This window comes from Apaloderma vittatum, unplaced genomic scaffold (genome assembly GCF_000703405.1).
Source record: "Apaloderma vittatum isolate BGI_N311 unplaced genomic scaffold, ASM70340v1 scaffold6799, whole genome shotgun sequence".
NCBI classification, from domain to species: domain Eukaryota; kingdom Metazoa; phylum Chordata; class Aves; order Trogoniformes; family Trogonidae; genus Apaloderma; species Apaloderma vittatum.
The window spans coordinates 147,145-164,448 of NW_009734570.1; the positions used below are offsets into that span (position 1 = coordinate 147,145).

Consider the following 17,304-nt stretch of genomic DNA (forward strand, 5'->3'; position numbering starts at 1 on the left):
CTAATAGTTGTAGAAAACGTTAACAAGAAATTGTATGGATCTATGAAGACACACAGATTTGAAACAAGCTTTAACACATTACCATTTAAAACTGAATTTATACTAGTACTGCTCCAGTCTACATTACTGATTAAATCTTGTGTCCTGTGGCTGAGAAGGGTCTACAAGAAAACACTGAGCAGAACAAACAATGCCCTGAGCACCACAGAAAGAGGAACACGCTCCTTGCTAGGTACAACAAAACTACGTGTTTTCGTATCTCAAAATAAACATAACCACATATGTATGTTCTATAAACTACTGTAGGGAACTTAAGTCATCAATATTTTTCCTCTAGAGATTAAAAAAAAAAAATTGTTACTTTTCAGCACAGCAGCAGCAACGGACATGTATTGAACAAAAACACAGGAGGCTGCTTAGGTGTGATTTTTCAAAGCAACACAGAATCATTTAGGTTGGAAGACTTTTAAGATAGAGTCTATTAGATGGTCACCCAGATCAGAAGCAAAGGACATCATTCCAACTGAATGCATCACATGAATCAAGACTCCTAGTTTGTAAGTATGTCACTACAGGGAAACACGTACCGATTTTCAGATATTTAAGTGGTAACCTTCGACCAACAAATTTATTTATTTTTTTATACTGCTACCAGAACTAGCTACTGAAGACATGTGAAAACAGGATTCTGGCCTAGATTAAATTTTCATCTTAATTCATGTAAGAACTTCCTGAATGCTATTGGAGAAGAAGAAAAAATAAATTACAAAATAATCAGACATGCTTCAAAAGTCCCTTTGCTCTAAATAAATTCAATCTAGAAGGGAAGAATTCCTTTTTTTAATAATCCAAATCATCAGGTAAGCACATGCCTATGCAAAGGAGATCCACTTCTTATTCAGTCTGATTTATGCCAGAAAATAAAACAGACTTAGAAGGCTCAAAGTAGGCTTTTTTAAAGTAGCTAAAATTTGCATCACATATACATATATATATATATATATGCATATGTGTGTGCATGTATGGAGACTGGAAGTGCAAACACACACACGTTCCATATGCCATAAACTTACACTTTGCCAAGCATGCCAAAACTAGGATATAATACCACTAAATCCTAAGGTGCCACGCCTTAAAAAGTCACAATTCTTCTTTAGAATCACAGAATCAGTTAGATTCTCCTAATAAAACCCCACACAACTGTACCAATCAACTAAATCATCAACATATATACACAGCAACCTAATACAATTATATTTGAAAACACTCTTTTATTCACAAATAGCCACCACGCTTTGAAACTTGTCTCCATTCTCAAGATGTTTGGACTTTAATCAGAGTCTGTACACAAGGCTCCTTCTCCTTTAAAACAAACTCATTTACAAAGGGAAAGGGAATGTTACCGCAGTACAAAGCTGCCCAAAAGATTCACACCTGATTTTATTATGACATCTGAGAATGCTTGGTTTATGTATGCTTTCCAAACATTTTAAAATAATAACAACCACCGCCACAAAAAAAAAAACCAAAACACACACAACCGCAAAACTGAAACACTGTTATTAACAAACAAGAACTAAGCAAAGGTAACGAAACAGCAAGATAAAACCTGATGGACAAATTCTTACACGCAGTTCACATGAAGTATTAAAAATAAAAGCAATTACAAGTTATCTTAAAAGTTAATGCAATATTTTATAGCAATCTAAACAGGTTTGTTACCTATTAGCACTTGAGAGCTTAAAAATGCAAAATAAATCTAATGCCCAAGTCAGATAACCAAGTGCATCTCTCCAACGAGACAACCATTTCCATATTTTTAAACAAGGGATCCATTTCAACACCTGCTAAGTTTTATGGTGAATTTTACAACACTGGCAAACAGTTTTACCTTTATGACAACTTTTAATGTCTTTTTTTGTCCTTGTGTCTTTCCAAAGTGCCATATTTGGCAACATTCAAATCTCTGAAAACTCAAGTGAAAGCACACAGCGCTTCAGCTCTGCTCAGCCCCTCTCTGCGACTGGCATTGCTTACGGAGCCACTCGCCTGACTTCGGGGTGCGTTCGCTATGGGACATTCACAAGGGAGAGCGCTCAGTGAGCCCGGCTGGCAGCATAACTCAGCTACACACACACCTGGGGATTACAGTGCCCGGCAAAACTACAACTGTGCCATGCAGGGATTAGGAAGGAAGGACGTAATAATTCACTGGACGGGTGCTACTAACCTTACACATCTGAGCAGACTTGTAACTTGACAAGCAGGCCCTAAGATAACAAGATGTTGCTCTTCTTGAGACCCAAACCGGTAATTCGGTTTGTACCATACCTAGTGCCCACATCACTGCAGAATGGTGCTGCACAGAGCTAGGCAATTACACCTTCCTGAACACATTCCACTGCAGGAATAGTGTCCACAAGGCAGCGTTATAATGTTTAATTACTACTATACTATCTGTTTCTAAAATCTCTTCTAAATTTGGCTCTCTTTTTGGTGCCAAAACTTACACCATTCCCTAAAGCTAGTAAAATGGCACAGTGACACCTAATCTAAAGGGAAAACAAGATGAAATCTAAAAATTTCCAATATTTATATCAAAATTAATTTTATCTCGGAAGAGGCACATACAATGTATATAGCAAAATAAGGAGTACAAGAATAAGGAATGAAACTGCATAAGTAATCAAAAGTCAAAGAAAAATTACATCAGAATTACTGAAAACTCAACATTACAGACCAAAGAGCTTCAGAATTAGACTTGCAAATCAAAGAAATCCAACCTGCTAAAATAATTGCAAGCTATCTCAACTATAAAGTAGTGACACCAAGCATATAAATGACACATTAATGTATTTGTAATTGTGAATTATAATAAAGGTAATATCAGTCATAGGGATTGGGGGGGGCCGGGGGAGGAAGAGGGGATGACACTAATTATCTCTGACATTCAGTTTAAAAAATATAAAAAGAGTAAAATTAAGAAAAGAAGAAAGGTGGAACAAAAGCAGTAAAAGTATATTAGTAAAAATTAAATAAAAACATACAACACCAGGTAAAATCATTTTATTCCCTTAAATTACAAGCAGAAGAGCAACCACGCTGTTTCTTCTCTTGGCTGAAGATTCAGCCTCCTCCGTTCCCTTGAAATCACTCTTGACTTTCTCCTCTTCCTTCCAAGTGGACTGAACTGCTTTATTCTTACTCTTGAGAGAACTTATCTCCATTCTCCACTCAATTCCATTGTACCATCTATTTTCTCTTGTAAATCAAGTTGTTTCTATACAGGGGCTAAAACTGCAAGTGGTAAAAGTAAAGGACCCACAGAGCTTGAGACTTTCACTGCATGGGTATCTGCTGGCTTTCTACATGGGGATGACTGGCTCGGTAGACCAGTGACAGCAGTGAATGTCATCTACCCTGACTTTAGCACAGCCTGCAGTACGTTCCATAATGGCCTTTAACCAGACTGGTCATGTATGGACTTGGTAAGTACACAATAAGGTTGGGAAAAACACCTGGCTGGACCACCAGGCTGAAAAGGTCACAGTGAGTGGGACAAAGTCCAGCTGGCAGCTGGTTACTGAGGGCATCCCCCAAATGCTGATACTGGGACCATTTAATATCTTTACTAACAGTCTGAACAAGTTAATGGAAAATACTTAAAGCAAGTCTAAATACATATACTAAACTGGATTTGTTCATTTGTAAGATACAACAACTAAATGGAGAAATCCTACTGTAGTCTTCAATCACTTAATGAAAAGATACATAAATACGATGGAGACAGGCTCCTTTCAGAGAAGCACAGCGATATGACAGGATGCAGTGACAGTAAATTTCAACAAGGAAAATCCCAACCAGATGAAGGGGGCGGGGGGGGGGAAATTTAAAAATCACCGTGACAGTTCTAAAACACCAAAGCAGATACCCAGAGAAGCTGTGGAATCTCTATCCTTGGATATTCGGGAGTACTGATGGGAGAAAGCTGGAAGAGTACCACCTTCACAAATTTCTGTCTTTTATAGGACAAGCTAATTAATCAAAGTTATGAAAACTAGTGAGAATCAAGAGAATCTTGTTAAAAAGCTAATTAAGGAACACTTTGCGGGGTATTTTTCTTCTTGTTTGTTTTTAAAATAGAGTTAAGGTTGTAAAAACATCATTAGACTATATAAAACTTGTTCCAGAATTCACCTGGTAACGCCTGTGGTAACACATGACAGCACAGCCCTACAGCATTCAGTTGCTCTGAAAAGTAGACACAAGTCACCACTCTCCATGTGCCTGTTGTACAGTGCTGCAGGTACTATGAATTCACATGATTTTCTGGCTTCTTTGTTAAGTATGTACTAGAGAATCTCTACTGTATTTGCTTCCCGAATTGTGAGGTGAGAAGACATTTACAATACTTCTTCTCTGTAATCTCTCTGTGAAGAGAATACCTTATTTCACTATCTAAATGTCAAAGGAAGTAAAAGAAACTCCACAAGATTATTATCTCTATGCTGTAGTTAGGAGAAGCAGAGATTTGACAGTTAAATGACTTTTTCCAAGTCAGAGAAAAAGTAGCTGAATCAAGGACAAGGAACTAATACAAAAATTTGCAACTTTGAGTTTCTCTGTTGGCAGTGAGAAAGATAAGCCACACATCTGCCAATGAGAACGAAAATGCAGATACACAAAATGCTTCTCCTGCTGGAACACAGACACTTTTTTTTTTGGTAGCTTCTAGTCATTTACGGTCTGAAATGGTTGAGGGGAGCTGGATCCAATGAGAAAAATGAGAATTCTGTCAGAAAGCAATGTGAGCATCCTTGTTTTATCCTTACTACACTCCCTCCTGTCATTGTGCTCTTTCTTTCCCCTTTGTAGGTACATCATCCCTCCCACCCAACACAAAAAGAATTTGTTCCACTGCTACATAGGAGATTACTTGACCACTTACATCACTTAGAGAAAGAAATCAAGAAACCTTTTTTGAGCTTTAGCAACCCTCTTCCTACATTAGCATTAGGGCAATTTAAAACAGTACTTCAAATGCTTTTGCAACATTTAGCCAAACTCAATCACGACTTCACATTTACTGAAGTTGAGGTAATTTTTAAATATGTGCAGCCCTAAATTGCAGATCTGACCACTGAGTCTCCGCCTCTTTTCTAAATCCATTTGTGGTTTCCCTTGGAAGACAAAATGGTCAAAGTTCCTCTGGCCAGTAGAAGAATAATTAAAAAAAACCCCAAACTCTTCCAAAGTAGGAGCACACTGACTTTAAACCACATTATCAACTGACGCTCTGTTTGGCCAGCGAGAGCTCAAAGACTCTTGTCCCTTCCAAGGCTTGACCACCAAGCACCAAAAGGAAAACACAAAGTTGGTTCCAAAGCAGATCATGGTACAGCCTGGCACAACTCAGCTGTGATCATTCACATCCTTTTTCAAGATAAAGGCAGAAGTGTTCAAGCAGGTGGGCTAGTGGCAGGGAATCCATCTCAACAGAACACAGATAAACGGTATTTACTTTTTCTTACCTGATGTGCGTTGCAGGAAGGGACTCATACTGGCGAGAAAGGAAGAGCTCTCTGTGCTTCAACTGATGTTTCTGTTTATCAGTCAAATCAACCTCAATTGTAGTTTCAGATTCTTCTTCAACTTCTTCTGCAGAGAAGCAGAGCGTAGGTCGAAATTAACTCTGTTGCATAACACCATTGCAGCCATTTCACTTGACATCCCCCCACCCCTTAGCAACCTCCCTTAGTATTTCGAAGAAGAGTTTAACAAGACTACAGTTTATGTAACTTGACAGAATATTAAGTATTTTGAATTCTATACCTTCTACTTAAACTCTTAAAAAAAAAAAAATTATGCTCCTGTACTACGCGTTGACATCTTTCACACAGCTGTAAGAACAGTCCTGACAACATTACTCGTTCTTTTTCCATCTTCTTTCATCTGTTTTTCTCTGGAGGTGCTTTTTGCTTGCTGACTAGTTCTGGTTTAGGTTATCTGTTGCTGATATTGCTACTACTAAAACTTTCACAAAAGTCCTGGGGAAAAGCATACGTTTCATGAACAGAAATTTACTAAAGACAATTGCAATCTAAGACTACCAAATCTCAGTCTAAGAAAACTGGAAAGGACTACTGCTTTCCACTCTGTTACCCTTCTTAGATATCAACAACAAATACAGTTTATTTTCATGTTCAAATGAGATTTAAAATTATTTATATTTTAAGCAAGATAGCACTATTTGATTTAGAAGACAGTACCTAAAATAGCAGATAATAAGTTATATCGGTTTTTTTGAAGGATCTTTTACATTCTCTAGTATTATCTTGTATACGATAAAAGCAAGGAAATAATCTCCTTTTAAAGATGCCATACAATGACACGTTCTTCAAAATGGCTACCCTGGGATCTTCATGGCAGAAATCTACCTTCCTACTGAATTCTGGGGACCATGTGGAACTTCAGTCTATACTTTCTCTGCCTTGCCAGGAAGGACAAAAAGTCTCCATAAATACTGCATGCAAGAATAGAGACACTTCAAAAACTTCTCTGATATTTGGTAATTTTCTGCCTACTAAACTAACCATCAATTGCAAAATCACACATAGTTCATAAAGTATATCTCAGAAATTAAACAATGAAACTTCAGCATTAGGTAGTATTTCACATAACAACCTACAACAGATCGCCTCATCTGCTCTTCCAACAAAAATATTTTTTACAGGCAACCTACAGACACCCTCTCAAAATGAAGCCTGCCTGCATCCTCATGGCAACCACAGCTCTTTCCAAATGCAACAGTCTTATTATTTTACTTTTTTAATCGTGCCTCGGTGTAACTCATTCCACTAGTATTAGTTCTTTCCACAAAAATGATAAAACAGCACACTGATATAATCAACTTCCTCAAAACCAATTCCATCCACTTTAGGTCTATCTTGCTGCAGACACGTCAGACAATTTTCTTGTTTTGGTATGTTTTGCAGGGAGATAGAATAAAAACAAACAAAAACAAAACACAAGACTCCCCTCAGTCTCATCTGACACCCCAGAGCCTCACCTGACACATGCACAAGTTCAAGTCAAACCACAACCCAGTTCAGCATTTTTCTGGCATCTAAAATTCTAATAATAAATAAAGCTTAAAAAAAAATGTGCAAGGGCAAAGCATGGTTTTAATTAAGCAAGTAATTAAAGAAAAAAAGAGATTACTGTGAAAAGGTTTATATTTCAAGCAATTAATAGCTACAACTGTATATTACAGTAAGTGGCCATTACAAGCTGCATTTGTATTTCAACGTTCAGGCATTAATATTTCTTCTTAAAATACCAAGACATGCCAGTGGTTAGTTGCTTTATCGGTTTTGCGGTTTTGTTTTTTTAAAATAAATGTACTGCTTGTAGTACTCTACAGGTTCAAAGTTCTCAGCTGGCTATTTATTTCCCCTCTCCTTCCTGAAAAACATCAGAGAAAGGTAACTGTGTTACAACCATCTGAAAACAGCCAACAAAAAGCAGTCCATTAGAAAGCAATTGAGGCATCCGAACACAGGTGCCTGAGACCATTTTAGACTGACATATCCAAAATATCTGACGGCAGGCACAGCACAAAATGCAGAATATATGCCACTTAAAAGTGTCTGCAGGGAGTCAAGAGATGATATTCCAGAGCTTAAAATGGCTTTAGACACCTATACTCAAGTATCTTAATAGCTTCCCCTCAGAGTAAGAATTTAAATTAAAAAATATTTTTTTAAAAAAATAAAAACTTTATAATCACACAATTACTGTACTAACATTACATAAGCCAAGAAAGTGTTGATCTAAGAGTCTGAAGCTGATATTGCTTCTTACACGCATCTCCTAAAACCTAAGTATGAAACAATGTAACCTTTTCTGTTGGATTTTTAAAAATAAAACGTATGTTTTACTCATGATGAGCTCCACTCCTCACACAGTGATTTATCACCAGGATAATTTTACCATTTTGGAGTATAAAACCAACGCTAACAGGAGAATTAGCATTTAGTAAAACAAGTACTAGTTTGCCCCAGCACTAACACAAACCTGTACCGGGGAAGAAAACAGTGCATAAAGAAACAAGAAAACAAGATTTACTGGATGGTAAATACAAAACCAGCTTGCTTGGTGGCAATACAAAGAAACCTGCATGTGAACAAACTTTTACACAGCTTCCTTCACACCAGGTTTCTGCACAGATCAGGCCTTAACACCTATTAGAAGGAAAGCAGTGACAGACTTCCTGTACTTCTAGTGATCTCTTAACTTTTTGACTCAAGATTTGCAGCCCGTGCAAAATTTTAGTTTGTCATCCAAGGAGAGATTATTTCTGTCAAAAGGTGTGAAATGGAAGGTACCTCCAGGAAATCATAAGGTAGCACTAAGCTAAGCACATTTTCAGCACTCAGAAAGACAAATACAGCAACAGCTCAGAGTGAGTATTTTAAAGGAGCAACAAGGTGATGACATACACAGGCCCCATTGTTCCAAGATTACAGAGAATACAAAATTCAATTTAAAATTGTTCAGCTTATTTCATAAGTCTTAGTCATGACTATGAAGATGAACACAGTTTTTAAAAATTACACAATCCCCTTTTAGGCACTGGGCAAAGTTTAAGATAATGCTGTTTCGTCATACTTTTCCTGGTTTACAAGAAATATTTCACTATTTAAAGGAAAAATCCTCAAGAGCAAATGCAGGCATCTCCAGCAAGCTTTTAAAGCTTCAGGTCTATTTACTATGTATGGGTTTTCTAATCAACAATTGTAAATACTGACTCCCATCTCAAAAACTAAAGTGATCTGGTGATACTTTGAGGGGCAGTGCTGCAGGCTTACCCCTTCCATTTTTCCCTCTGTTGTAAATAAGCTTTAACTGATGCAATCAGGCAGTGGACACTGGGAAGAATAATCCTCATTGATTTTACACACGTATCATCACTTTTAAGAATATGATGAACTCTTTTTTGCTCTTTCATTTGATTTGTGGGATTCATTGTTAGAAAACTGTTATTAATGAGCATGACAAGAAGAGACAACTGTCCTGCCATCTAAATTTTGTATACAGTGTCTTTGTTTACAGTTAAGTAACTGATGACTCAAGCTTGGCACTAGGAAGAACTGCCCGTTTTTACAACAGAAATCAAAATAAACTGAAAGGAAGTCTCTGAAAATACAGTACTCCCATTTAACATAAAACGGTTTAAAAATAACTAATGAAAAATAAATAAAACCTGAAAGACACTTAAAAGCTTGAATGAGACTCAAGCTACTCTACAGTTATAACCATCAGCTAGCAAACAAGTTAAATTCCTCTAACAGAACTAAACTCCTTAACTAAGTCAAAATAACCCACAGTATGCTCCCTTTCTGTACTGCAACAGAAAGTAAAAGAGATTAGTTTAAACACTGAAGGCTGTCTTCAGGGAGCTGGAATAAATCTTCCATTCTAAAAGGAAAAAAGGAAGTTCTCCAACTATTGCCACCAAACTGCTGACAGCATTATTTTCAGCTAGAGGTTGGCTGGATCACAGAACTGTGGAAACATTGAATAATTAAGGCTGGAAGGGGCCTCTGGAGGTCTCCAGTACAAACTCCTCCTCAAAGGAGGCTCAGCGGTGAGGTCAGCCCAGGTTACTCAGCATTTTATTCAGATAGTTCTTGAAAAGCTTCAAGGACAGAGACCACATAACCTCTCCAGCAACTCAATCACAGCAAAAAAAAAAAGCAAAAAAAGCAAAAAAAGCTTTTTCATGTATTTAATTGGTACCACTCCCATTTCAACTTAGTCACTGCAGCGAGTCCAACTCCATCTCCTATATGACCTCCTCACAGGCACTGGGAGTCCGCCTCTTCTCCAAGCTGAAGAGGCCCAATTCCCACAGCATCTCCTAGCAGGGCAAATGCCCATCATAGTGGCCTCTGCTGAACTCGCTCAGCAACTTTCCCATACCAAGGGCCTAAAACTGGATGCAGTACTTCGCTGTGACACAAGGACTGCTGAATAACCAGGGACGACAATCACTTGCCTCAACCTACTGCCTGCAAGCCTGGTGGTACCGTCCACGATGCTGTTGGCCAACTTCATTGCCAGGGAGCTGCTCTGTCAGCACCCCCGGGGCCTTTCCTGTAGAGCTGCTCCTCCAAGCCCCTCTGTCCTCAGCCTGTGTCCCTGCCAGGGGCTGCTCTTTCCCAGGTGCAAGACTTGACACTTGTCCCCGCTGAACATCTTCAGATTCTCCACAGACCATTCCTCCTGCTTTCTAGGAATCCCTGACTACCAGCCCATCCCTCAGGCACATCACCTGCTCAGCCCTCCCAGTGTGGTGTCACCTGCAAACACTGCCTGCCCCAGTCACTGATAAACACAGGAGCCCAGTACAGACCCCTGTGGGACTCCACAAACAGTATGAAAACCTTACCCTCTTACTCAGACCACCCAGTCGTCTCTTAATCCCAATTAATTCCAATTCCTTGGCCTGGTGTGCCTACCAAAAATGTTAGTGGTGGCACAAAAGAAAAAAAAGCAGGAATAAGAGACTTAAACTGGGAAGACATGATGGGAAAAAACAAGACTACACCTTTCAGCAGCAGCATGGACCAATGCAGAATTACATCAGCAGCACAGCCAAAAACTGAAGTGCCTCCTACCTCTGAAACTTAATTGCTTCCAGTTTTGAAACCATACCTCATCTTAGATGCATCTGGCTTATGCAAGCTTAGATGGAGAGATTACAAATCACTACCACAAGTTGTGGAATTACAGCGGTATTGCTAAGTTTGTTAAAATACCTTTAAAATATTAGAACATTGTAGATCTCAGCTCAGAGACTGGCACTAAGCTTTACTTTCGGAACAGTTTCTAAACTTCTTTCCTTTACTCTATACCTTTTTCTTCTATACTCAGGCGAAAAAAAAAAAGAGGAGATTTGATTTATCATAGACTATCATCGTCTTTTAAAATCTACAGATAAAAAGCTGTGAATTCTGAACAGCATCAAGTTTACTACACAGATCAAAGGAAAGATGCCTGTGAGTAAGTCTCTGAAGCTGAGCCGATCGTGGCAAAAACATCAAATGTGCATTTGGCAGTTAAGACACTACAGCAGCAAGAATTATAAACATAGATTTGGGGGGAGAGGGAGTAAATCCATTTACTGCCAAACTGAGTACACAAGATAAACATTAAGTCTCACCATGTGAACAACTCTATTCAGACTGTGAATGAAGCACTCTCTCAGGTGAGCAGCTGCCCAATTTGCTCACCTGTGTGAGGCTTCTTGCCACATGTAGTGTTTTGCATACTTAGTTGTGATATTTTAGCCCCCTAGTACTGTAGTAAAGCAGTTTAATCAACCTTGTGAGCTCAGCTATGCATTGTTATACTGTCAGTTTGACTGAGAGTGTTTACCAAAGCTGAATTCATTAGCTTTACTTACATGATGTCGGTTAGTACAGTGTTAGCAAGGCTGTTAGAACATATAATATAATTTGATATTTGCTGTTACTGTCAGACAGGATTAGAAACCTAAAGCACAATTTGCATGGATTATAAATCACTTAAATAGCATATTACTGTCTGAAGTGTGAATCTGAGCAATTCTGCAGGTAGGAAAAAAAAAGCAGGTTATGTTTACAGGGAACAGGTGTACTTTAAATGCCTTCTGGATAGCACAGATATAGGCACGGCCTCTAAGGGATTATCCAGTTTTCTTAACGCAACTATCCAGGTGATCCTCCCACACTACCTCATCATTATTTTTCTAAAGGAGGTCACCAAACAAAGAAATAATTACACTGCACAACTATTAAAAACTATTACACCACACCTACTCTCCAATAGTAAAAATTATTTCTAAAATCATGCTAAAGGGGTTTTTTTGAGTACTTCCAAAGAAGCACGTTACAATAACAACAATTCCCAGGACAACAGTTAGTTATACATAACTATCTAATGTTTATCATAAGCCTGTAGCAAAAATATTTAATGGAAACCATCACAGTTTTCATTACCAGAAAATTCCACCCTTCAAAACTTGATAGATGGGTCTTTTTCGGTAACTGGTTTTGGAGATTTTTTAGGACAAGCTGCTTGTGGGTAGAAAGCAGAGGATTACCTTTTTTAATAGTATGAATCATGATGTGCTATGTCAATAAATACATCCCAATGAATTAAATGTGCCATGAATAAAGGCCAAAGTAAGCACAATAGCTTTTTAACCTTATTATTCAGCATCGCAAACTAGTTTATGACAACACTAAAGAACAGAAGGGTCCCGCAGAAGTATGAAAACAATGACATGCAGACAACGGTAAGAGTTGGCAATTTCATATCACAAATCCAAACTAGATTATTCCCCTCTCTCCCTCTTACCCAGCTTCTCTCATCTATTCAAATGCAAACCTGCATGAACTGTAAAAACCTGTTGTATGATGTGTGAAGCAGCAGTCCCGCACAGTGTTTCTTCAAGCAGCTCGATAGTAGCGCAAGCAGCAGACTCAAAATTGTGCCAGACACAGCTATTGCAATACAATGAATACAATACCCAGCTCACCAGCTGAATCAGAAGCCAAACAGTAATTTCTCTGAAGCGTAAACAAGTTTAAAGCCTTGGTGGAAAAGTGGAAAGTTTTAATTCTAATCTCAAATCCAGACTAGCAGACCACCCACAGAGCAGAAGTATGCATGGCGAACCCAATCCTGCCAAAGAAATAGTTCTTAAATCTATCGTTTGACTCTAAGAAATAAAAAGGCTATCTGCAACAAAGCCATGTAACCTGCATGAATAATTATTAGACCTGTCCTTGAGAAAAGTCAGATCTGTTCCTTCTATTTTCATATAACTATTGCTACTAACTTCTCCCACCATTTGGATTTTCACCTTTTCCACAAAGACCTCCTGTTCATAGTATTTTGTTAAAACAAGATGGTCTTTCCTCTAAAATAGGCAACAGGTATGCCTCATCTAGGTAGTTACAACCTTTATAATTGTCTCTCCTTAACAAAATGCAGTGCAAATATTTAAAAATTTAAATCCATCACGTAGACAAACAAGGATAGCAAAGTCTTTTGCAAGAACCCAGAATCCACATTTAAGATCAGCATTCTCCTTTACTGTGTGACAATAACCACAGCACTTCAGATATCTAAACTGCTTTTCTAGAATACCATCCTCTAACAGCAGCTAAATAGCTTTTCAAAATTTGTTGGCAGAGACAAAAAGGCACAGATTGTACAAGCACCTTCCCATCGCTACCCAGAATGGCATATGATTCTGCTTATAAAATACAAATTTTTTATCTCCTACAGCTATCTCCTTCCAGAAGGGCTGAATTTTTATTGTATTTTTTGCAGGAAGGAAAGAAGAAGTAGGGGAAAACACGCAACCACAAAACACTAAGAAAAGTATTTGTATATCTTCCTCTCAAGTAAACTGCAGCAGGATGAAATAAAGCAGGATTTCAGAGTGAGAAGAACTTTTTTCAAGATAACGTCTGCTCAATGCCAGCATGAGAGGTTTTCTGTTTACATATCTGATGAGGCAAGCAGGAAGAGAAGTTTATTCACTGTGATGAGTCTGTGTAAGATTTCTCTAAATTCATGTACGTTAGAGATTTATCTCCCAGGGTATATTTCCTTGATACATGTATAGAGATATTAAGATTATACCTAATGAGAACTATACATATGAACTAAGAAATGTATAAAGAGATATATGTATCACTTTTAATAAACTTTCAGTTTATTAATTCTGACACTGGTGGGAAAGCAAGCAAACAAAACAGCATAAGGATAAACATCGCACCATATTAACTAGTCAAATCTGTACTACATATGCCACTTTCAGCATTTTTTTATATATAAATGGAAATAAAGATCAAGTAAACCAATGAAGTTTTTCTTCTACTCTCATCACTTTGTTTTGTAGACAAGATACTCAAATATTGTGTTCTTTACAGTACCAAATAAAGTAACAAAAATCAGCATTTATTCACCTCATACACACTGAATGTTCAATATTCTAGTCCTGGCAGTTTTTTCTCCTAAGGAAAGAAAAAAAAACAATCCAGAAAAAAAGAGCATTATAAAAGTACATGAAGCTAGTCACCCTTGGAAGACAAACATAAATATAAAAGCTGTCCATACATCAAAGCTCTTTTTCTTGTATGACACTTGGCAACTGAGTCCTTAGCCCCTCAAGGCCCTGCTGAGAATAACAGCATCACGATTTCACTCCTGACCGCAACAGCAGTGAAAGGATCTGGCCTAAAGGAACCGTCACATACCAAAGGGCCACAGTACCCCATAGCACTAGGTCACAGGTCACTGACCCTGTCAACACTACCAATTTCAGCACTAGTTTAAGCAAAAAAAAGACTGCACTTTTAATACAGGAAACTGAAAAATTACTCTCTTCAGCATTGCATATCACTGTCACAATCCTTCACAGAAACAGTGCACAGCAAATTTAAGTCTATCACTTGGCATATCAAAAATGGGAAGACTGCTAATATAGCTGTGCTGTTTTCTGATAGATGCCTAACCTGCTGTACAAGCAGGAGGTGCACATGTACTTACATAACCTCTGGATGTACGCACACATAGGGCTCTGTGCATAGCCCAGCAAATATGCAATCTGCACACAGGACATCTTATGTACTGTCATTTACATCTGCAGGCAAGTTTTGGATTCAGACAGTGGGCAACAGTCAAAATTAACTACTTAACTGGCCGAAGTATTTTAGGAATTCGGTAATGTACAACAGGCTTCTACTGAAAAAATTTGCACTTTTTACACTCAAAATTTGTTATGCTCGTGGCAATGGTGTATTCTACATCAGTAAAAACCATCTCTTCGCAAGTATCCTTGTAGAAGCATTTGTGAGACACATCAACATCAGAATCGAAGCAGGCTCACACTACAAATCTTCCCTTGCTCAGGCAGGGTTACAAACAGCAGCTGAGGTGAAAAACAAAGTATTGATCAAACAGACAAATCACATTGCCAAACAGCACATCCATTCCAGCCACCCACTCAGACACTCTGTGGTTTGGGGCATGTCAAAATCAACACAAACGGCAATTTTGAGCCCACATTCTGTTATTTGTGCAGGCTACGTTCAACAGAGAGTTTACAGACAAGCACAGAAGTACTTTACAGATTAATCTTATCTGCTACTTTGACCTTTTCCATAATACCTCACGTTGTGTATATATATATACACTCAGCACCGCATGAATCAGCTTGAGTAGGAAGCACTACACTCATTCTAAGCTCCATCGCCATCATTATGTGTGAAGTTAGAGGCACACACGAGTATTACCGAGGACAACTACTACAGACTTCATTACACTGCATGATAGAGCACTGAAGAATTACTGCTGGTAAGCTTTTAAACCATCAGGCCTGATCCCCAATTCGTACATTTAACTGTCACTGCACGATGAGAAAAAAAGGCTTTCAATATTAACAGTGAATTTACATCATTCAGATTTGTAAGGGATCTAGAACTACTGACTCAATTAGAATATCACAGAACTCTTTGAAGATATAAAATGCATCTCTAATTGGAGCTTTACAGATAGAGATAACCCAGCAATGTTTTTGTAGTCCAAAATACATGTCCTGGGTGCTTTGGTACACAGTGGGTGCACTGGAAAGAAAGTGGTCAGAGTCACTTATAAGCCAAAGGAAAAAGTAGAAAGCAGAACAATCTGAGATTATGGAAATCTAGGAGGTGTGAAACATCCTCTTTATCTTCATGAGACAAAAAAATCACTACGAATAATATCAACGCAAATGCTACCAGCATTTCAAAAGTCACCCAGAAAAGAGCCTGCACAATTAGCAAATGTTACAGAGGCAAGAAAGTTAACAACCGAGAGGTGACATTTACACATTTTCCACTGATCAAAAGAAACCCAAAACAACAAGTAAGGTAACACCAATGCATGTATTTAAACTTGACCAGGGGGAAATGAAACCTAAGGAACACAGGGAAACAGAACACACAATGCTTTGGCAGTCTTCTGTGAATGCTGTCTCCTTCCAAAAACTCAAATGAGAAGAATCTGTTCTGTGACCAGAGCTCAAACAAGTGCCAACTTCTGTACCTCACCAAGTCCCTCCCTACTGGGGAAACATACTAAATAAATAATTACTGAAATTAAGTAATAAAAATGAAACCTTTATTTCAGATATCTATTGAACACTTTTACATAAAAACATATTAGCAAGTGAAAAAAAATAGTATTTATGTAACTTTTGATCAAAGGTAAGAACTAGGAAAATTATGAACTTAGTTGGAAATCCATCCACTCCACTGAAAGATCATTAACATTCACAATCTAACAATGCATTCTGCACCAAAGGAAGAGTCTGAACGGCCACAGCAGTTAATAATTCCACTAGATATTTAGAGCTGACAGTAAACTTGTTAATGAGACAATATGTATTACAGTTAACTACTAATTCTAAAATGTCATTCACAAAAAGACTTTGATATTGTCAGAAGCAAAAAGCTCCTCATTACTGCTTCTTTATTGCTTTTACCACTGAAGGAAAAATAAGTAATTCACAAGTATGCACTTCTTGTACAAAAATCAAATGAAAAACACAATTTGTGAGACTACCCAAGGCACCCTTGAAAAGGGTAATTGGGAGCCCTGAGATGAGTTTCTCCTTAGTGACAAGGACGTAATTTTGGACAAGACCCATGCCATTTTAGCAGGTTTTCAGTTCCCCACCCCCAGCCCTCCTCCAAATAAATTACAACTGAAGGCATTCTTTTGGGTAAATGAAGGAAAACTTTATGTTCCTACATCTCAGGAGAGAGCGAGGTCACATCTTCCTCACTAACAACCCTATTCTCCAAGATCATTTTCAGTGAAGTGAAGTCACATTTATATAAAAATACCTTAGCATAAAAGCTACTCCGCCACTGATTAAAGAATTTGTTACCCGTACCACCCCCAAATGATCCTCCCAGGGCGTGTCTAACCCACATCACAGACTTCAGGATCCCCAGAAGCAACATAACATACTTGAATTTGTTGGGACTTAGTTTACATGTCTCTATTAGCTGACTGTAAATAAGCATAACAAAATTCCAGTCTCGACCAAAAAAGCCATTGGAACTCATTCTCCTAAACTTTCCTGGCTGCCTACATTTGGTTTTGTCTCCATTCACTATCCCATCTTCAAAGCAAACCCAAGAGTCTTCTCACAGCTTGCTCACAGACACACAGAATCACAGAATGGCCTAGGCTGGA

The 17,304-nt window shown here is 38.1% G+C and overlaps 1 protein-coding gene across 1 annotated transcript in view; it reads right to left on the bottom strand.

Annotated features, from left to right (window-relative positions):
• Positions 1 to 17,174, bottom strand: part of MTA3 (metastasis associated 1 family, member 3) — a 124,553-nt gene extending 107,379 nt beyond the window's left edge. The window contains exons 1-2 of the mRNA XM_009876328.1: positions 16,994 to 17,174; positions 5,532 to 5,658 (exon numbers count right to left, since the gene is read on the bottom strand). Of these exons, the coding sequence (XP_009874630.1) occupies positions 5,532 to 5,658; positions 16,994 to 17,174 (308 nt within the window). The remainder of the gene's footprint in view (positions 1 to 5,531; positions 5,659 to 16,993) is intronic.
• Between the last annotated feature and the right edge of the window lie 130 nt (positions 17,175 to 17,304).